The 23,670-nt window shown below is 37.0% G+C and overlaps 1 protein-coding gene across 2 annotated transcripts; it reads left to right on the forward strand.

The window, feature by feature from the left end:
• The first annotated feature begins 868 nt into the window (after positions 1-868).
• On the forward strand, positions 869-21,675 carry LOC126777556 (beta-1,3-galactosyltransferase 5-like). 2 transcript variants are annotated; one of them, XR_007670064.1, is made up of 3 exons: positions 869-1,089; positions 18,263-21,419; positions 21,519-21,675. XR_007670064.1 is itself a non-coding variant. In XM_050500615.1 (2 exons), exon 2 carries the CDS (start codon positions 18,307-18,309, stop codon positions 19,441-19,443), a length of 1,137 nt encoding a protein of 378 aa, XP_050356572.1. In that variant the 5' UTR covers positions 869-1,089; positions 18,263-18,306; the 3' UTR covers positions 19,444-21,675. The 2 variants fall into 2 exon arrangements, 1 of the variants encoding a protein (XP_050356572.1); XM_050500615.1 differs by having other exon boundaries at positions 18,263-21,675.
• The last annotated feature ends 1,995 nt before the right edge of the window (positions 21,676-23,670 follow it).

Consider the following 23,670-nt stretch of genomic DNA (forward strand, 5'->3'; position numbering starts at 1 on the left):
AATTTTGATATAGGTACTCAATTTTTTATAAACAATAGGCGCGAGACTGATACATATTCGTCGTTTTTTTTTAAATGAAATAGCGACAGTCATTGTACATAACACGAGAAGTAAAAATACACTTATAATAAAGTTTCCAACTTAGCAACGTCAATACATCCATCAACATAGCGCCATAGCGCCAAGCAGCAACACTTTGTACCTACTGTTGTGTTCCAGTTTGAAGGGTGAGTGTGACAGTGAGTTATGTGCAAGGGACATATCATCTTAGTTCCCAAGATTGGTATCGCATTGGCGATGTAAGGGAAGGTTAATATATCTTTCAATACCAATGTGTATGGGCGGTGGTGTCCACCTACCATCAAGTCACTTGTTAGACTGCATATCTAATTAAAAATTAAAATCAAAATGCTTTATTCAACATTGAAGCATTACACACTTGCTTAGTGTTAGTCAAACTAGAAACTGCTATCGGTTCGTAAAAGAAACACTCAGCCAGAAGAACCAGCGAAAGAAACTCAGCGAGTTTTTTTAATATTTATCATGTACAATACAATAAGATAAACATACTGTTCTTCTTATTATTATTTATTTATTTATTAGATTTACAAAAATAAAATGTTACATAGTGGTACTTTAGATTATAATAAAAGTTAAATTATATTTATAATTTTTGTTTCAACTTTCATAATTATCGGGCAAATGGTTTTGAAGTTAATTATTATATATATTAATTTCAAACAAATATACCTATACAAATATGCATTTTCATGAAAAATGTAATGACGATGGCAAAAACGAAACGCTGATTCGTGCTTGAGTTGTCAAATAATTGTCAATGTCTAATAAGCTGTCAAAGAGTAGCTCGGGTCGGTGGAGCTTGGGTGGCGGTGGTTCGTTCAACGTTCGAGTGTCAAGCTTATAGTCAGGGTGGTGTCGTTTTACTTGAGACTAGTTTCTAGCGGTCGTGGGGCTTCGAAGTTTATATATTTTGATCTGTGTAATGTTGACATTAGTTAAGTTTCAACTAGTGATTTACTAAAGAGATCTTCTCATCATCGCTATCTTCTGTTTCCGTGTTTTATTATGGTAAGTTCAATTATAAAATAATTACTCTTGAAAAGTGGTTTTAGAGTTCTGCAATGAATGTCTGGCCGTGCTTTTATTTTAATAATTAAAATATACAAAAATAATTCAAGGTAAATACCTAGCAGTTTTAAATTTGAACTTTTTGAAACTTCAACAAGCTTTTTTATAATAAAATTATTTTTACAATACAATATTTATTTATTTTTATAAAGTTGTCTATAAACCCTAATTTATATTCGTCCAATACATTCTAGAATTTAAAATATATGTAATAAATCAATTTTCTAATTAGAGATAACACTTTAAAGTTTTCAATTGTTAATTTATTTGAAAATAATTTATTAAAATAGTTACAATAGTAGATGGAATTATATATGTAATATAAATGTAACTTCATAGATAACCTAGTGTTGTGTAACATTATTAAATAGTGTTTTTTTATAAATAAATATTACACACAATATAAAGAGAGCTGTGCTCATAAACAATCAAAAAGAAGCAAATTTCAATAGAACAGATTTTGTTATTATTATTTAATATAATTAATGAGGTAGCTATCAATAACATTTTTCTCCAATCATCTTGTGCTTGGTCAGTAAACAGATATAAGGAAATATTTTAGACAAGGGTAATCATAACAATCTTGATCACAATATCCAATATCAAGGACAGATGGCTCTGAAACCATGTCATATTAAATCCATAGTTCAAGGCTGCTAATTTTTTATGAAGGCTCTGTCTTCTATCTCATAATAATTTGATAAACTTGTAAAATTAATGTGAATGTTGACCGTTATTGCTAATGTTTTACAATATTTACACGGGTAAAAGGCAAAACTTGACTTAATCTAAAAAAATATGATATATTGTAATTATATGTGTAGAAAAAGTATATAATTCCATTGAGTTTCCATCATCAGTTCTTCTTAAGTCTGAGTGTCTCTTTCCAAACTGGTAGTTGTTTTTTGACACTTGATAAACAATTGATGCTATTCTTTATTGAATAAAGATATTGATGTTGACTAATGGTTTAATATTCACATGCCATGCTTTGATTAGATGGTTTGTTTTATAATAATATATAAATAATATTTTCAAGCTGGAAATGTTATGTAAACTTAGTTTGTCAAATCATTACAAACTGTGATAGACGATCATGCAGTTTTTGTAAATAATAAATGTAGATTGGGCTAATAATTATCATACATCATAAACCCAGGTATAGTACAGAGATGTGATCGGGTTGCTTGTGAAGAAGGATCAAAACCAGAAGGAGAGTTCTTTTGATTCAAACCTCAGACAAGAAAGGTACAAACAATTTTCAGTTATATTGTGTGAGGGCGTTGTTTCTACATGCTTAAGTAAGCAAAAGTGGAATTGACATAAATTTCCTTTAATCATTTTGATAAATTAAACATCTTTGATCTATAAATTAACCCAAAATGGCTTAATTCCATAGACATAAAAAAACTAATTATCTCAACTTCTAATCAGATGTAAATAATATAAACAAAGAAATAGTTTGTTCTCTTATATATATATGCTTAATTATTTATTTATCAAGTCTGGAAGGATTTGAATGCATTACGAATTCGGGACTGTTCTGCCATGCATGTTACTGACTGAAATGACAGACAAGCAAATGTCTGCACGCAGCAAATTAAGAAATATATCGCGTTTTTGTAAAGAAAGTCCTCTGAACGTAAAATTATTATTCTTGTTATGGGGCTGTATTGGATTAATTACTTGTGAAGAAAACAATTAACTGAAATATAATAATAAATAAATATAGTATTTTTAATAAAGATAGTATTTTTGTTGGTATTTTACTTACAAAATTTATTTGCGACGTAATTGCGATTGGAACGTATGATTATACCTTATGGAATAGCCATGCCCTTTTTATTAATTAGCATGATACATCATAAAGAGAATGAGTTTTGTATGTTCTGTTTAGTTTACTATCCAATGACTTTTGTGTTTGTTTCTATTTCGTCACTCGATACGTCTCCTGTCACTCGACTCGTCGTCCTGTCATTCGATATTGCGACCACATATAAAAGAACAACAGACGGACGTGGCGAAATAATTAATTTATATCCACGACGGAGTTAAGCAATTTTGGATTAATTTATAGACCAAAGATGTTAACTTTATCAAAAGTAAAAATAGAATAAGTCCTTGAAATAAGTGAACTGCGGAAATAAGTAATACGAGAGACTCAAGAGCGAGAAGATTATTGTTCGTTTTTTGTGTAAACGTAAACTATAATGTGCACACTGCTAATATGATCGTTCACTTTTATGAATGCAACTTCAGTTCGGTTACTTTATTCAAAAACGATTCGTTTGGCTTACGGAACATAGTCTACTTGACGTTTACGATTATAAAACGAAATACCACGTATCTGTCAAATTCGTATATTTAAATTTGTATTTTTTTGAATACGCAAAAATTTATTTTAAATGAATTAATTGAATAACTCAGTATTGGATAAAAATAGCTACGAGTCGAATATATTCAGCTCCAAATTATGAGGAACTAAAAGTTCTATCGTCGTAATTATAATAAAATGTACATTTTAATACTGGACGGAATTATAGACAATCGTTATTATGAATGCGATTACGTTTTTTGTCAGAGCTTATGGACGGCAACTTCTATTATTTATACATTATTCATAGGTAATTGACACGAGCGATTCGCGAGCGCCTGGCCATCAGCCGTGGAGTGTGCGTGTAGGGTGACCAACTGCTCTGTTATGTGTACGTAATAAAATATCACTGCGGCGATGACGGGGTCGTGTGTGTACATTTACAGATCGATACACAGACTGATAAATCACTTTTTGTGTCAATTTCGTCTACCTGGTGTAACAGTCAGCCTCGTTGCTCCAGTGGTTAGATTATAAGGCTGTAGATCTCGTTCCTAATACAAATCCAAGGGCTGCCGTCTTAACAGATTGTAAGAGTGAGGGAGTTGTGCACTAAAACGTGTTCTGAGCACTTAGCTAGTCTTGGTTGAGAATAGCCGTCGTGTCCGGAATCGGGTACAGGGCCACCTAATGACTAGCCTTTATGGTAATTTATAGGAAAATGAAGATTCTTAAATAATCCAAATGAACGGAAAAGTGAAATGTAATATTTGTCTACATAGAATTATTGGCCTTGTTCAAATTATTGATACATAATATGAATATATCATAAGAAAAATCCTTAAAAATAAAAAGATTAAGAGTATTTTGTATTGAATGAAAAGAATGTAGCTACTTGAGGTGATTTTTGAGTAATCATAACAATTCTCAATTTCCTAATTGATAATCAGCACACAGCTTCAGTTGACATGTATGACATTGATATTTGAAAATTGGAGGAGACTTTTGTAAAGTACAAAGTTTTAATAAAGAGCGGGCGCTTCAACACCTCAGTCTTCGATTTTTAAACTCTTGTTCTCGTTACTGGATCATTATATATGATTTTGTAAACATATCAACATATCGCGCTAAACTCGAACGAGTCGGTAGATCGATATTCTAATTATTATAAGAGATACTAAGGTCTGTCAGTGGATACGAGGCTAACGGTCACACTCGGTGGCTCGAGGCAATCCGCGGCTAAGAGCGAGGTCGTTGGAATTTTTCAATCAGTTTTTGTTGTTGTTAATAATTTATTGCGTTAATGACAATACGTTGTTTTTAATCGGAAATATTAGTAATCTAAAGAATACTTAATTAGAGCTTCAAAAAATGCTTCAATGTATCACTATTATTTTCTTAAATCATTGCACTCTATTCGTACACTACTTTAACAAAGAAAGAATATGTAGTGGAACATGGAGTGGTCTGTGGTTTCACATCGCTGGAAACTAGTAAAAAACTTAAGGAACAGAAAAAAATATATACGAAAAGTTTCTATATTGAAATAGTACTTTATAGTAGTTATAAACAAGCGACCTAACCGGGCGTCGCGCGTTCATTTTATATTTTAGTGAAAACTGAATTAAAAACATTTTTAATATCTAAGTTACCAGATATTTGATGGCTCTCATAAGGCTGGACCTGAAACCGTCAAATACAGTCACCCAGACCACGTCAACAAACATCCGTATGTCATTAAATTAATATGATATTAAACATAAATCTAAACGGGAACGATCACGACGGCTTTGCTTTGTAAGCTGTAGTGACTTCCACTGTGGGACGCGCTAAGTGCCGCTCGAAGGGAATTTTGTACTTGTTTGACAGGATAAATATTTCTAAATGACTTTATCCTGTGGATTTCGATTGACACAACTTTCCCACCGCTTTGACGTACTGAGTATTTCAACCAATCTGATACAAGTTAATTAATTAGGATGAGGAATTCATAAGAGCAGAGTGTCGCTTTCATTGCTTGTCCGTCTGGCGTTAGATGCAGCGCTCCCGACACAAGTTGGCAGTGATGCCAAACATTTCGTACGTCAGTTTTAGTTTTGTTTTATTGGACTATTGTCCCCGATAAATATAATTATTTATTATTTTCAATTGAAAACATAAATATATTAAACATGTTCATTGAAAGTAGCGATAAGGAAGTTAACATTGTATACTTATATACCAAGTTACACAATTAAATAAATTATCTTTTTATAATATATTCATATTTTTGCGATTAAGTTTACATGCTATGGTTATCCAAATAAATTTAATATAAAATAAATTTAAAGTATAAAAGTTAACCCAAGGCCGGATATAATATCCGCTTTAACTAAGCCGGCCATGAGGGGCCACTTTCAACCCACGAACTAAGCAGAGCAGGAGGGCACTATAGTCTACTAACACTCTATTCCCTCAGTTGCCGATTGGGTAGCAAATTCGACTCAGATCGAAAATAATCGAGGCGCAAGACCAATAGATTTACGCGTATATGCATTCCGAGGCACCAGGGGGTAAAAACCACCAACTTCCAGATTTCGATCTGATATTGAACATATCTCGCGTTGAAAGACGCAAACACTTTTCCACACACTGAGTTTGAACATTTAAGTATATCAGAAAATATATTTACAACAACGAAATGTTTTATCGCATGTGTTTGTAGAAATGAAGTGAGTCGTCATTTCGAATAATGAACCGGTAGCTTTTTTGTTATTGACATATTCATCTCTTCCAGACATTAAGGTAAGGATTCTCGGTAATAGCAGAACTCTGTATAATATTTATATACCTGTTAGTTATTTTTCTTTTCTTGGTTTTCTGTTACGTCGCTTCGTTTTAATCATTCGATAATTTCTAAATATTGAAATACCGATATTTAGAAATTATCGAAGTGAAATTATTATTATAGTAATTAATCCTATTGTTAACGTCTGGAGAAGCTTTATGCAAGCCCGTCTCGGTAAATGCCAGCCACTCATCAGATATTCTACTGATAAACATCAATACATAGTATTGTTGCGTTCTGGTTCGAAGGGTGAGTGAGCCAGTGTAACAACAGGCACAAGCAAATAACAACTGACTGCCTCGTTGGTCTAGTGGCTTGATGTAAGGTCGCAGACCTGGAGCCCTGGGTTCAATTCCCAGGTCGGGGCAATAAAAAGTTATTGGGTTTTTCGGTCAAAAAATTCTCAGTAGCATCCCGGAGTCCCGGAAGTTGGAAGTGTGTACGTGTAAGTGGTACGGGAGTGCACACACTTCCAACTTCCGGAAGTCCAACTTCCGTGTGTGCACTCCCGTACCTCGGAAAGCACGTAAAGCCGTTGGTCTTGCGCCTGAACTCTTTCCGATCGTGTCGGATTGCCGAACCATCTGATCATGAGAGTCAGGGAAGAGAGAGTGCACCTGTGTTTTCGCACAGACTTGTGCACTATAATATCTTCTGCGCAGTTGGATAATCTCTGTTGAGATTGGTCGCCGTGGCCGAAATCGATCTGGAGGACATTACATAACAACTTCGTTCCCAAGATCGGTGGCGCAAGAAATATTTACCATTCCTTACAGCGCCAATTTCTATGGCCGGTGGTAACCACTAAAGATCAGGTGACCCATTTTTCTGTACGCCTACCAATACCATAATAATAAATACATTAATGGGATTTCTTAATGTCATATCACTAAATGTTCTTTTTGTTGTTAAAATCTTCCAACCGCTGGGTGTTCTATTCGGCCGCGATGCTTTATGGTTATTATGGTTTCTGGTGAGAGACTTGTCCATCCACAGAATTACACAATAACTTCATAGTGGCTTTAAAATACAAGATGTTTAAAATGTAATTATTTGAGATTGTTAAGCTATTCATAAAACGGGCAAACGTTTGGTATAATATTTTAAAATAAAATGAGTTATTTCTAACTGTATCATAAATATGTCGCTATGAAACTTCATATCGTAAACTACACGTGAGTGAGTGCGCGCGCGGTGCGTCGTGGTTGGACTTTTTGACAGAATTAGGAAAAGTGAAATGTGATAAAAATATTTGCGGTATATATCTATTAATCAGAAATATTGAAAATATAATATAATATTGTTGTCCCTTAAAACGGAAGTACGTTACCCCTTTTAAATTTTTCTGTTCGTAATTTTGCTGTCATCAACATTGCGGCTGATTTATTTTTACTTTGGCGTTTTCGAGATTTTAATGTAACCTACATTACTTGCTATTTTTAATGTACCTCATAACTTTTAGTTGTCTATCGACAAGACGCATTCTCAGATTTGAAATAATTTAACTTTTGTTTGTCCATTGTCAACATTTGATGCATTCTTTTCATACTCATCAAAGTAAAATATATTAAGTTTATTTACTATTAGGTAGATAGATTATGGTAGATATGTGCAAACTCAAATAGGCCATCAACCCACCACCCATCAATTATTCTACCGGTTCAAAAGGCTTACACTTTACAACCTTGAGTAAATTTATAGGGCTGTTTAAAAAAATGCATTAATAATATATTTAGGGTGAATATTTCTTACTGTGCCAATGTCTACGAATGAACTGACCAATTAAAATCTGCTTTCCCATTATATTGAAGCAAAAAAATATGTGAGTGTAGCTCATATTTTTAACGCACATTTACTTTAAAATCCCGTCTTGAATTATATTATAGTGTTCAAGTGGTTCGCAATGACTCCAGTCACCACTTTACTAGGATTGTAAATGTAGACATATCTACAAGACGATATTCAAATATGAGTACTTTTAATGAAAGCAGGAATGCTTAGATTCTAGAATTTAAATCACTTGTTATTTGTAAGTAGATGCTTTAAGTTGACGTAATGCGTTAGTCTGGGTAGCTCTGACCCGCGTGTTCTGCGCAAGCGCAACAAATAAAATAAAAACCTGTTCTAATAGGCACTGGTCGTCCACCTCCGACTGGGCCGATGATATTACTCAAATATTTAGAGCAAGAGTATCGCCGCGGTGACTCTCGGAGTTCACGTTAGGAAGGTTTAGTTCGCTCTTCTAACTTTGTCTTTAGAAGAGTTTGGGGAAACATTGTCCTCTAAACCGATGTCAAGGTTGAATACGATATTAAAATAACTTGTAAAAAACAAACCAACCGATACTAAGTCAATTTGATTACTAAATATTGAATAAGAAATTTTACATAAAGAACGATTATATTATTCACATGGGTATTAGTTTCCACGTGGGAAGTACGCGTTGAAACTGGTGGCAAGTTTAATCGCGTTGTACATTAACGTGCTGCGCCGTTTGCTAGTTAATTTTAATTTAGTCTCTTTATAATCGGACGACATTACAGTTAGTCGTAATTTATTTTCACTTTCCTTGAACGCAAGCTCTCGCGTCCGTTTGTAGCATGGACTAGGACGTGTCAGGTGAGTCAGTTGAGATTCAGTAATTGTTATGTATAATTGGTTCAAAGCAAAAAGGCGACCGCGCGTGCAGCACATTCTTTATGATTATTACATGCAAAGACCACATAAATGTACATTTCAACCCTGGCATGCCTGAATGAATAAATCGGTCACAAGACCTAGGTACCTAATAGAAGTTACGGATGAACGAGTCACTAATGTTTTTATTCTTTTGTTAATTCTCAATAGGTATTTAATGAACGATCAAATACCTATTGATTACGAAATTAAAAGACGACGGTAAGATTAGTAGCCATACTACCGTGTCAAAAAGGATACTTTATTGTAGCTTGACTCGCTGTCAAGCTCATAGAGGCCTTCCGATTTCTTCGAGTAGTGTAAGTCAAGGTCTCAATATTAGTCACAGTGAAGTGAATTAGTAACACTCATAGTAATAGCAAATTTGAACGTTTTAACGTGTAGAGTAACTAAATTCTGTCGTTGGTACATGCGTCCCATGTGTCCTATGCTTGGTAACTTGTAAACTCGTAGATTCGAGACGGCCCTGTGGACGAAATACGTGATGTGATGGCCACGAGTTCTAATCCGGCCAAGCATAATAGTTTCATGTGCACGGTTTGTGAAAAAAAAACATGTTCGAATAAAAGATCTGGTCGTGTGGTGGTGGAGTCGTGGAGGACACTCCATAAACCTGCCTCAGATTTGTATCTAAAGTAAACTGTTTGGAGCTTTTGCTTAAGAAGATGTTTATTCCAGCTATGGGATTTTTCTTTAGAAACATTTGTACTCTGTATGATTATTCTGTGGCATATAAACTAAACTGTATACGCGCCTCGAGAATTAGTGCAAGTTAATTATTGGCGAGCTTCTAAAATATACGAGTACGCTCGTAGCCGCGACTCACCTCTGCCCACGTGTCGTTATAATTATCATGCATTGAAAGCTGATGGTTGTGACGAAATTATCTACTGTAAAAAAAAAACTGCTAATGTTCTCGTATTCTGGCTTCCGAATATCAAATGGTCAATCAAGGTATACAACGCGTCATGGTCGAGATCACCCCGTGAGACAAAAAGTCTAACATTTTCATATTCCACGTTGTTCCACCTGACTATGACCCTAATGTTTTTAATTGAAATACAATTACTATCCTTGCAATTTACACGTAGAAGATATTTGTCGTCGGCACTAAAAATTTCTTGTTTTCTAGAAAAAGTTTCTATTGGATTGGATGAAAACAAAAGAGTTTGCAGTTCAAGTGCGACCTTTTTTGTTATTCCTTAAGTCATAATATTATATTGCGGCAACGGGTCATTACATAATATACCTAATTATGTATTGATGTTCTAATTATCACTGTTATATAATTTGGATTGTTTTGTGTGGATTGTAATTACACAATTAATTACGGAGGATATTAATTTCTCATAAATAGTTTTGTAACCACTTAAATATTTCCGGTTGTTATATTTGCAAAGTATGTTACAGAAATGGTGAACGCGTGAATGTTATTCTGTCAATTATATTATTATCGTAAATGGTTGGCGTGTTTGTGCTTATATTGTTACCGGCCCACATTTCTTCGCAGATAACATGAATGGTTGAACGGGCAGCATTCCCTGTAATAAACGTGTTTCACATAGACGAAAGAAACAGCAAATGACATTATTGTACCTTAATCATTTTATTTATATATGTGTATGTCTAATTGTTTTATTTATATCGTATATTGTTGTTTTTTAAATAAGTCTGTGTGGGTGAGGTAGAAGAAGGTTTTTTGAGTACTACTGTCTTTGTACTACCCCCGGAAACTTCTGTATTTTCTTGTCCATATTTTATGCCATCGATTTCAATTAAAAAGTGTTATCGCCTTGAACTTATAAGCATTTTAATTCGAGTGCAAGAAATATATATGTATAATAATTAATTTGCGTCGGGTGGGAATCGGGAGGGACTATTTTAAAATTTGACTAAAATAATAAAAAATAATAATGTAAATTTAAATCAAATCCTATGTAATGATCATTATATAATAACGTATTTTTTTAAAATCTATTTTTGACACGTAATCATTAAGAACACAAATGAAATTACTTAAAATTCTACTCTAAACTCGAATAATTTAATCGTAGCCGTGCGATTGAATGAATAAAAAAAAAATAATTTTCAAGTTTTACCGAATTAGTTCTCAAGAGTAGTAAATGAAAAATTCACGTTGAATACCAGCGATAATTGTTCGTGCATGATGCTGCGGTCGCGCTGCTGCCGGCTCCGGTCGGCGGCGGGAGAGACGACAGGCGACGGGCGGCACCGATACAAAATATTCAAATAAAAACTAAACTACGAATTTATAGAATGTAACTTGCGGACTCGAAGTGAACTTAAAGTTATTTCATTCTCACTTTTACTGTCATAGACGTCGTCATTGATTCGGTAAATAATACACCCCTTAGCAACATACTTTATAGGTGAAGCCTTTAACTTACCGCAGTTAATTTACTCAAATTGAAATGATGAAATATACATGTTACAATAATTTTACAAGAATCGTTCATTATTCACGCGGCATGTGCGCCGTTCGTGTCTTAGCAGCGGTGTGTGTGTGCGTGTGTTCTCCGTTAGAGCGGTCGGGGGCCTTGACCTCGCTGACCACTGACTCACGGCTACCTGTACTCGTAACTACATTCCTCTTGCCCTCTGTGCCCGCAGGATGCGTCTCTGATCTATTGCCGTCCAACCTGATCATAGTTCTGGTTTGGTGGACAGCTTTTAATAGCTCGTTCAATAAAACCGACTTGAGCTTGAGCTAGGAACATTATTTGTGTTTTAATGAAGCAGGTATGGGGATGATCTTCATTTTTCTTGTTATTTAATTGTATAAAATAGCTAGGAAGGTTTTTTAAGCCTAGATACAGCTCTAGAAAACTCTTACGTATCAGCGGAAAGGAGAAAGTGTTAAATTAAAATTGAAAGTAAGTTAATAAGATTGTTTAAAAATGTTAATTCGAAATAAAATTACAAGCGCGAAAGTGAGTTTGCTTGTTTATATGTTTGTTTGTTAAGCTTTTATGTCGTAACTACACAGCCGATCAACATGACAGTTTGCATACTCGTCGTCAGACTCGCAGCAAAGGACCTAGGGTAGCTAACACCCGCATGTGATGGGGCCCCTCCCCATCTGGGGTCATCATGGGGTCTCGTCACATGCGGGTGAAACTGCCGGCAGAAACTACTTAAAAATAACTGAAGACGAGGTACATGAACTTTGGCGATAGTGTATTAGACTTCTATTCGTTACGTATATAACAGTTATTTGAACTGACTACGTAACGTAGACTGGAGCCAAGTCGCTGGGTGTTGCACTCCGATAGAAGATATTTGATTGTTAACAGTTAATAAATAAAAGTTATGATTGAAGTCAGCGATAATCACGCACTGATTTATTAGATAATATACGCGCGTGGGAACAATGGCGTGAATCATCGCCATATTAAATAAATAATAATAAAGCGAATTGCAAACGTCTGTCCATCGTCATTATTAGTTTCGAAGAATCTAGACGTTACGCTAGTTACATATATAAGAGCAACCCGTAAACGTGTGCTGGGTAAAGTCTCCTCTTACCTGACGGGAAATAGTGTAGAGTTGATACCACCCTGCCGGTCTATTGCGAATTGTGCATAGCGGATTATGTGTCAGATTGACATATAAACTCAAATTAAGCACTTAAAACGGAGTTATGGTTGATCGTATTTTAAGCAGCGATTTTTAGCCGATATAACGATTACTATACACCGAACGATTTTTATACGAATATAAAAGAACAGCATAGCCTGTAGCTGTCAGATGATAATTTTTTTTTGTGGTTGCTTATACTGTATAGTTATTGTATTGTTACCACCGTAATACGCACAGCTTAGTGTAGCTAGCGGCTATGGCACCATTTACGTCAATTACAAAAAATATGTATTGAGTTTATCTTTCGTCGACCGCTGATAGTGCAGACCGAGTTTAGTTTCACAACCGAGCGGTTCCTGGACAGCGGACGCCACGGGACTCATTAACGACTATGTGACGATAATGTTATATTTTGTGCTGAGTGACGTCATCTATCAGTTTATGAGTAAAGTACACGAATCTCAAAACGGTATCGGTTTGATTCTCTATGTGATTTACCTTGTCGACTTACGACTCGGGTGTTGTATATGCTTGAGACCTGTCATTACCAGTTCTTATGGTTTCTGCTATTAGCACGTTCAAACAAACTCTACATCTTTTTTTATATATATAGGAGTATACAAAAACAAATAATAATTTATTATTATCCAATAACAGAGAACTATCTTCAACTATATTTAACATAATCAAATATCTTCAATATTGCTGAATAGTAGCGAACGGCTCTAGCGCGTTCCAATTTAAATTTCTATCTCGATATATTGTTAAAAACAGGACGGATGAGCGGACTCCGATTCGGAATAGAATTGAATTTCAATTTCCCCTTAATTGATTGCTTCTGGCGACAAAGACTTGCGTCAGACCACGGTCGCACTCGCTGGGCTACAATATGATTATGACAGTCAACATCGCCGTCGTACTAGCGTTCCGACTCGGCTCCGTCTGTGCTTACTATTTATTTTAATCCTTACTAAACCTTAATATTATAAATGCGATAGTGACTTTGTTTGTTTCACACCTTAACCACTCAACCGATCATCATTAAACTTTGGATGCACGTTGTCAAGGGCACAGAAAAGGACACAGGGTGCTTTCCTCCTGCCAGTCCTGCCCCCCCCCCCGACACGAACAGCGAACGAAGACGCGGGGGCAGACTAGTAAACTACATTTCTTTACATTGTAACTTTGTACCTTTTCTTAATAAAATATTATTTTAATTTGTTTCTTTAAAACGAGTACTTACATATTTCTATTATAAATACCACGCACGCGACAATGCCGTTTTGTAACTAATTCATGGCTTTTAAAACGAAAGTAATTTATACATTATATATCTACATACACATTCTCAATAACTGCATACAATATACATACTGAAATATATGTTTAACATTTAAAAATGTTGATAACTACAATATTTGAATTGGCGAGGCGATTATAATTATGAGCATTCGACTAATTGATAAGGTCTGACATTGACGCGGCCGATCCGCGAGAGATGCGTTGCGGATCCGTGCTCGTGTAAGTACAATACGGTAAAATCTAAATCAAAATATACTTCATACAACTTGGTGCTTACAAGCGCTTTTCAATACTAAGACATTTTAAAAGAGAAAACAACCCGTTCGAAAAATAGATCGTACAAAATTATTTCTCAAGATGATTGTACCAACAAATATACAAAAAAATCTTTACCTCTTTGTAATATTAGTAGAGAAGTGTAGATAAAATTGTAAAGATCCCTTACAACTGTCAGAGAATACAAGCAAAACGTCCGAGATCAGGATTGGTCAAAATATGAGAGCTAGGCTAAATAATGAGCAATTTTACAAAAGGAATAAATTAAAGTTTATCATAATTTTCTATCTTTTCTCGGTTCGTTTAAGATTTACATTTTTATTTTGTTGCAATGATTTTTCATTTTTTTAGCATACGGTTACTTTATCATATTAAATTGGAGTAATTATCATTAATTATTTATGATTATGATATTTATTACATTTTTCATAAATATTTTAAAGAGCAATTAAGTACAGCTTCATTAAAACACGTAAGTTCATCTAACGATAACATAAAATTATTGGCAAACAAGAGATTCCCCAGTGGCAAGTGGCAGATCTATTTTTTTTCATTTATAATAGTTCAGCGACTGATAGATAAGCCTCCACCGGGAGGTGGTGGCCACTCAACATCATGAGGTCAATATAGTAGTATGTCATCAGTATAGTAATAGTATTTTTTACAGCGCCAATGTATATTCCCATATACATTAGCGCCGTAAAAAATACTAACCATTCCTTACATCGCTAATGCGCCGCCAACTTACGAGCCAATAAGTTATGTCCCTTGTGCCAGTTATTACACTGGCTCATTCACCCTTCAAACTGGTACACAACAATACGAAGTATGTAGTGCTGCTTAGTGCTGCTTAGTGCTGCTCAGTGCTGCTTAGCGGTAGGATAAGTGATGAGTGGGTATTATAGTTGATATGAAATAAAATACGAATATATGTTACTTTGTGTTGTGCATGCAATTTTCGGATATTGATGTGTGGAAATATTAATAATCATTAAAAAATAATTCGAAAGTAGGCAACACTGCTGTTTTTTTTAATGTAATAATAATAGACAAACTTATTTTCATTTATTTAATTTTATGTATTGCCTGCTACATCGACTTCAGAAAATAAAGTGATAAAAATAACAGTCTGTGAATGTCCCATTACTGAGCTAAGGCCTCCTCTCCTTTTTTTGAGGAGAAGGTTTGGATTTTATTACCCCGCGCTGCTCCAATGCGGATTGGTTGAATACACATTTGGCAGAATTTCAGTGAAATTAGACACATGCAGGTTTCTTCACGATTTTTCCTTAACTATCAACACAAATTAAGCACATGAAAATTCAGTGGTACTTGCCCGGGCTTGAACCCACGATCCGATGATTAAGATTCACGCGTTCTAACCCTAGGCCATCTCGGCTTTTTCTGCTATGCGCTTTACCGAGCTCACATGCCTTTGTAACGCACAATGTTTCGGATCGTCAGCTTCGACTCACTTTTACGGGTACCTTCCGCCCTAGATAGGGGTACTTTGTGACTATCACGGAGGGGTTAGATACTCCTCCTCCTCGACCTGGAGGCCCACATGCAGTATCCTCTTAACGTAGTTGTACGAAATAGCACTGCCCATTGTAGAAAATAAAGGCTGATGTGCAGCTTTTTACTCAAACAGCTTTTTTATGTAAATTAGTGCAATCACAAAACTCAATCTAATCACGAATACACACGATTTTATAAATAAATGCCTGAATATTATTTATAAATAAACGATTATTTAAAATACAATGATTACCTATCGTACGATTATATTACCGCGTAATCAATTATAATTATCAGAATTTATACTGTGACGATAATGTTCGTTAAAACTTGATTGAATCAATTTTTTTTAAATATATACAATAAAAACTTGCAAATATATATAAAAAGACGTAACCGCCACGATTATTAATTACTACTACTCGTATAGGTATTAGACGCCTAGCGCCATTGATTGACTTTATATAACTTTACGTACTGCTGACAGTGTTAAATTTTTTGAGAGCCGCGTGTAATAAAAACGTTACATTTCACAATATGAAAATAATCATAATCTTAGAAAAAATAATCAATGACATATTAATATATGTCACACAGAAAATGAAAACGTTTTAGGTCTCCATAATACTTGCGTTAGGCAAACAATTTCAAACGATGGCAGTGTAATATCTAGAAAAAGTAAAGATTTTTAAGGGTAGCCAGGTAGTTGTCAGTATAATCATCTCCGCGTTACATTACAATATAACTGATAGGATTTATGGAACCATTCACTTCAGATATGAGATTGGAAAAACGATGAAAGCTCTTATTCGTAGTAATTACTTCGGCGTCTATTGAAGTGCTTAGTGCGAGTTTGTATCGACGCCGGCCGCCGCGGTCCTTAAGTGCGAAAAATAATAATTTTAATATGTAGATGCGAAGGATGCGCTCTTATGCCATATGAATGATGAAAAGTACCAGCAACTTTGTGTGCATTCATGGTTGTATTTTAATAATATGATTATGCCAAAATGTTATGTATATTCTCTGACAGTTAGTGTCAAAATACCTCAGCACTTCGGTATCGCATTTCTATATACTCATTCGTACTTCTGCAAAACATTTTTCCATTAAAGTGTATTACATTAACTCGTGCCGAGCTTCATAGATAGGTATTTTTGTGACGTAGATATCGGATGCTGCGACAAGACGCAAGTTTATTTCGAAGCTGGTAATATATCGGCTTTCATATCGCAAAAAAGTCGACTATTATTTATATTATAAAGATATATAATTAATGAGTTGCCATAACTGGCGTATACATATCTGACCAGGACCACTATGGCTGTTTAATTTTTTTTTTTTTTATAGAATAGGAAGGTGGACGAGCATATGGGCCACCTGATGGTAAGTGGTCACCAAACGCCCTTAGACATTGGCATTGTAAGAAATATCAACCATCACTTATAGCCAATGCGCCACCAACCTTGGGAACTAAGATTTTATGTCCCTTGTGCCTGTAATTACACTGGCTCACTCAACCTTCAAACCGGAACACAACAATATCAAGTATTAGTAGTAGAATATCTGATGAGTGGGTGGTACCTACCCAGACGAGCTTGCACAAAGCCCTACCACCAGTACCACCAGTACCCATTGACGGCCGAATGTTTTTGTATAATTAAATACAAAACAAATAGATCACATGTAAATTCTAAATTGTCCCTTTAGACCAGGTCTTTTCCCTTAACTTAAAAAATATATTCTTAAATTCCTTACAATTATTATGTCAATATCAAATCCTCGCAAAGTCACGACATGGTGTCAGCCTAAAATATAGTTCGAGTTCTCGTTAAATATTCAAATAAATGCCATAAGGTTAAATACGAGCACACTGAAGGTCCTCGTGAGTGTGACGACATTAAATATGTACATGTTTAAGCAATTAATTTTATAACCTTTATAACCGTAACGCTGATTCCGTGTTTGTGTCATCTAATTAACGAATGGAGGCGATTTGTTCGTGAGTGATCAATATTGGCCAAACAGAGACGTGACCGGCGGAGGCACCTTGACACGGTTGCCTATTATATGCTTATAACATTAATTGCGTATAAATATTTATTTTAGGATGAAAAGGTAAAGAAATATTTATTCGTACATCGCTAATAAGTCGAGATAGTTCAGTAGATGGAACTTTCAGGCTTTAAATTACTGGATTTCGGACTCTGTATTTGTATTAAATATTTTTTCTATTTCTTTCTATAAAAAACTAATGTGAAGTAACAACCTGTGAACGTTCCACTGCTGAGCTAAGGTCTCCTCTCTTTTTTTGAGGAGGAGTTTAGGAGCTTATTCCACCACGCTGCTCCAATGCGGGTTGGTGGAATACACATGTGGTAGGATTTCAGTGAAATTAGACACAGGCAGGGTATAAAACAGATGGCAATATTTAGTATTCAAGTAGTATTCAAGTAAATACTGATTTTATACAGCTACGATTTTGAAGTTTGATTTATATTTAATAAGAAATATTTTACTTAAGTTTGCAAGAATCATAAATTCAATCGATTAAGTCAAAGTTCGCATATATTTTACAGACGCGGCTGTGCAGCGTCCTATCGGGAGGCGGGTGAGGCGAGCGATGGGCGCCCTCGGTGCGGCAAGCGCCCTGCGGCGATCGCACGCCGTCGCGCTCGTCGCCCTCGCGGCGCTCCTGCTGCTGCTCCTGGCGCGCTCGGCGCCTCCGCCCCCACCGCGACCGCGCCCCGCACCCGTCCCCGCACCGGTGTCCGTCCCTCTCGACTCCGCTCCGCCCGCGCCGCCCGCGTCCCGCACCGCCGCCAGCACGCGCACGGCGCGACCCGCCAACACGACGGCGCACAACGCCACAGCGCAGTCCGCCGTGCCCGCCGCCCCCGCGCCCGCGCCCACGCCCGCCCCTCGCCGCGACCCGCGCGTGGTGCTCACCCGCGACCTGTACGTGGCCGGCCACGAGCGGCCGCACCCCGAGCTGTGCCCGGCGCTGGGTGCGCACCTGCGCCTGCTGGTGCTGGTGACGTCGGCGCCGACGCACGCGGCGGCCCGGGACGCGGTGCGGCTGACGTGGGGCCACTACGCGGCGCGGCGCGACGTGTCGCTGGCCTTCGTGCTGGGGGCGCCGCCCGCCTCGCTGCGACCGGCGCTAGAGGCGGAGGACGCGCTGTACGGTGACCTCGTGGTGGGCCGGTCCGTGGACTCGTACTCCAACCTGACGCTGAAAACTCTGTCGATGCTAGAGTGGGCGGACACGTACTGCCCGCGCGCGCCGCGCCTGCTGAAGACGGACGACGACATGTTCATCAACGTGCCGCGCCTGCTGCGCTTCGCGGCGGCACACGAGAACGCGACGCGCACGGTGTGGGGGAAGGTCGTCAAGAAGTCGCTGCCGAAGCGGACCACCAAGTCGAAGTACTACATATCGCCACTGCAGTTCCCGGGGAAGGTATTCCCGGACTTCGCGACGGGTCCGGCCTACCTGCTGACTGCTGACGCGGTCCGGCCACTACTGGAGGCGGCGCCGGCGGAGCCCTACCTGCGCCTAGAGGATGTGTTCGTGACGGGCGTGCTGGCGAGTAAGCTGCGGCTGCGGCGCCAGCACGCGCCGGAGTTCTACAACAAGAAGGTGGCGCTCCACCCGTGCGCGGTGCAGCGCGGGATCGCCATACACATGGTACAGTACCACGAGCAGTTCGACCTCTGGCGCAAGCTACTGGACGGAAAGACCAAGTGCGCCAGCTAACCTGCTGAGCCACGCCGACACTGACGGTGCAGAAAGACTGGCTCGAGCGACGTCTGCCTGAGTCAGGTCGCCTGCCACTCGCCGGTCGACCCGACGGTGGCTCGAACGAATACTTCTGAAGTCTGAATATTTTCGATTTTAATTTTGTATAAGCCCAATATTTAAAAAAGAAAATACGTAACGAGATCTGATTTTGTTGAACAAAAAAGTATTTTGTAAAATGTCCAGAATATTATTTAGAGAACGAATCTCGATGAATGTGTTGTAGTAATAATACGAAGAGAGGTGCAGAAGGAGGACGGCTAGTCATTCGCCGCGTGACATACAGTATTGTCGTGTGCGACTAACGATTACTCAAACTTTATCCATATGATATTATTTTTGTACCTTATTATTACAAATTATATTTTTTATATTAATTTCATGTGTAAATTTTACATTGAAATTTTGTAAACGTAAGCGATAGACTCGCGACGCGAGTTGCGATACAAAAGCGATTGCCATAAATGTACCACTTGGACGACGTTGGCGACATGGTGGACGGCAATAGAACAACATGTTCGCCGCATATCGCAATTTTTGTTAGAAAATTGCAACAAATCTAGAAATATATGTACCTTTAGTGTAAGTCCCCGGAGCCACGCGGACCAGGACCTCGTAATGCTACGAGCATTTTCTTCAATTTTTTTCTCATACGTAGTAAAAACAACAATATTATAGTAATTTTAGTTTATATTAAACTATTAAAGCATATATTTAACCGAAATACAATAATATAAAGTAATATTATGAGAAAAAAATATATAGAAAATTGCCTTAGACTTCGGCCGCCGCGTCTCCGTCGCCACCTCGAGCCTCGCCCTGTCTACGTCTGTCTAAGAGAACTGCACAGCAACAGAGACAGTGAACTCTGTACTTTTCACTAGGTCGTCTGTCAACCGCACCGAGGGTGTGCAAACCAGCAGCTAGTGGGGTTTCTTGGAGCTGCTTTACCACCCAATGGCAAACAGTAAGACAACAGACTACTGTGCGATAGGTACAATAGTGACGTCAGCAGACGGGCCGAGGCTCCTGGCGCCTTGCTCATAGCGCGACTCTGTTCCCGCGCGAGTTCTTTTACAAACTATATAATTAATGACATTGTAAATACTATTCGATACTTTGTTTCTTTATTTTTTTATTCATTTTCGAAAAGTGGGCGGCTGTGACACAAGAGGAGCATCTCGCTCGCATAGAAAATATTTTCTTTTTATTGATGATTTAGTATGAATGTTGTAAATGAGTACAAGAGTTGTTGTTCGTGTGTTGTGTGTAAGGGTAACCATAACCAGATAATGCGCGAGCGAGATGACAACGTATCACGTATAAAACGATGCGTATGTTGTACGAGAACAAAGCGAAATGAACTAATTTTATTTATTACATCACAGTTTATTTATAAAATAATAAAATACTAGATGTTATGCCCACATTTAGCGGCGGGTGAGGCACCTATTGTTCTTATTGTAATAGATGTTCGCGCATTGAGCGACTGCGTCTTCAGCTTTATATAAGGATCGGCCACTACTCGGTCGTGTGCTGTGCCGATAGGCTGATCGCGTTCCCTCGCAATCACAATCATGTTCATTTTGACATTCGAAATGGACGCCCACAATCATATTTAAAATAAACTATCGAACACATACTAATTTCTATTTCATCTTTAGTAGGCACCTCTACAATCAGAATTCCTTTCAATTTGAACACGTTTAGGGTTGCGAGTTTACCTGACAGTTATTAGCATGTATTTTTTTTTCTTTCAACCCAATTTAAACATAGTGATAAACGATAAAGCCTCAAAAAATGAAACTTTTATAGATAAGTTGATGTTTTTGATAAGATAACAATATTTTTTAATGTTTTTCTTTAATAAGTACAAAATATTGACAACTGCAGCAGCTTTTGATGTTTTGTATAAATTGGATTGAAAGAAATTGGTGAGATGTGCCGCGGCAGGACCCGCTGCCCAGCGGGTGCGAGCCCTCGCAACGCGACGTGCGCGAGGACGCAGACCGCGGGCGGGTGCTCGGTACGAGCTGGTAGACGAATGTTCGTAATCTCTTAGTGTAATTTAACGACGTAAGCGGATTTTAAATGGCCCTATAATGAATTGTACACATTTATAAATTTTTGGCTCAGTTGTAAGAGTTGTAAATATTATTCTGCGTAAAAATATACTCTTATGTAAAGAAATACTGGTATTTTATTTACCAACTCCTTCATTTTTAAAAACTTTAATTTAGGAAAATAGGTCAGTAAATATACAGCTAATGGTAAGTGATCATCACCGTCCATAGACATAGGCCCTCTACAAAATACCAACTACTACACGAGTGATGGAGACGTATGCCGTCGTGTCTTGCGCCCAAAGTATAGCTGTCTCACTTACAGTGCAATCCGAAACTCAGTGATACATTGACTTATTTCGTTTGTAGTATTGTCCTTCAGTGGACGTTTTTGATAAAATAAACGCATGCTTTCTCTTGTCGCTTGATGTCTATCATGTGATTGCATTGCGCAATTAGCGCTGGCACGGCTCATAGCTGACCCCGCGGTTATGTGGCGGGAAGGATAAACAAGGCTTAATGATGACGTTTTCTGCCAAATCAATAACTATACGAATAAAACTGAAGCGTCTTGGTTTCAAAATAACTGCCTCTTAATGTTATTAGCTATTTGCGAGTTACCAAAACCATAATCATTTTTTTTTTTATCTGACTGTCTGTTTGTCCGGGGCAATCTTCAAAACGCCTAAAAATAAAAAAGCTAATTATTAATTATAAGGAGATATTTTATATAATTGCCTGAACGCCCGTTCGCCTTCCTTTTAAGAAAAGGAAATTTATTCAATGTAATGCGCCTGCACAAAATACCGGAGCAAACTTGAAGAAGATAATGTTTATCTTAAAGAACTGTATACTGATACAGATTATTACCGTTCAAAGTATATATAAATATATATATTTTTATTTATAAACACCTAGACACCCAATTATCAAATATTATCTTAAGTTACTTACATATTGTTTTTTTTTATTTATTAATGATTATATATGATAATTTATAGAATAGGGGGACGAGTATATTATGGGCCACCTGATGGTAAGCGGTCACCAACCACACCACCAATAGGCATTGGCATTGTAAGAAATATTAACTTTCGCTTACATCCCCAATGCGCCACCAACCTTGGGAGCTAAGATGTTATGTCACTTGTGCCTGTAATTACACTGGCTCACTCACCCTTCAAACCGGAACACAAGTGGTAAGTAACAATATACTAAATATTATCTTAATTTTAAGTATGTTGTTAGTTGTCTATATTGCAATAATTCTAAAGCAATAACTATTATTTCTGATTTATTAATGAAATACATAAAATTAGCAATGAAAGTCAATAAAATTGTCTAATTAATCATCATTGAAATATGACTTATTCGGTTTTTCCTTTCGCACATAAACGGAGTATTCATTTATTGGTAGGTAATTAATCATATAATATTTTACATTAAACTTATATGTGGGTAAATAATATAGATGCCTACTGCGGTACTGCGCCGCAGCCACGGCGCGTCGTCACAGAACTCTCCACCTCTTGTTTGGTGATATACTCGTACGAGGAAAACGCGGTCCACGGTAATAAAGGAAGTAAGACTTCGCAGTTCGCAGTACCTATTGATAAGGACGACACAACTCTCATTTGGTATTCCTATTGTGTCTGCATCTTAGGAGCAAAAGCAATGCGAGACATTTTTATTTTACGATATATAAGGAAATCGATATATTAACCAAAACATATTATTGTAAAGCTCTAGGTTATCAAATATCTTACTCTACAAGGCCAATATTTGCAGGTAGAGTTATGTTTTGATGTAGATATATATGTTTATAATGAAGGTTAATATAATAAGTTCTATTGCATAGTAATGAATCCTTCGCTTTAAAATAACGCATTGTCAGTTTCTCTCGATGCGATGCAACAGAGACTATGAATGTCGTATCCTTTGTGGTTTGATACAATTACAATGACAAAGACAAGAATAAAAACGTAATACAATCAATCGTTGGTTATTTACATCATTAAGCGCAGTATTTATTGCTGTTATTTACAAAATGTTCATTAGGAAATAGCATTATGTGGTGTGTTTTGTGAATTATACATTTAGGTTAAATACTTTATTAAATACA

This window comes from Nymphalis io, chromosome 23 (assembly GCF_905147045.1).
Source record: "Nymphalis io chromosome 23, ilAglIoxx1.1, whole genome shotgun sequence".
Lineage (NCBI taxonomy): Eukaryota > Metazoa > Arthropoda > Insecta > Lepidoptera > Nymphalidae > Nymphalis > Nymphalis io.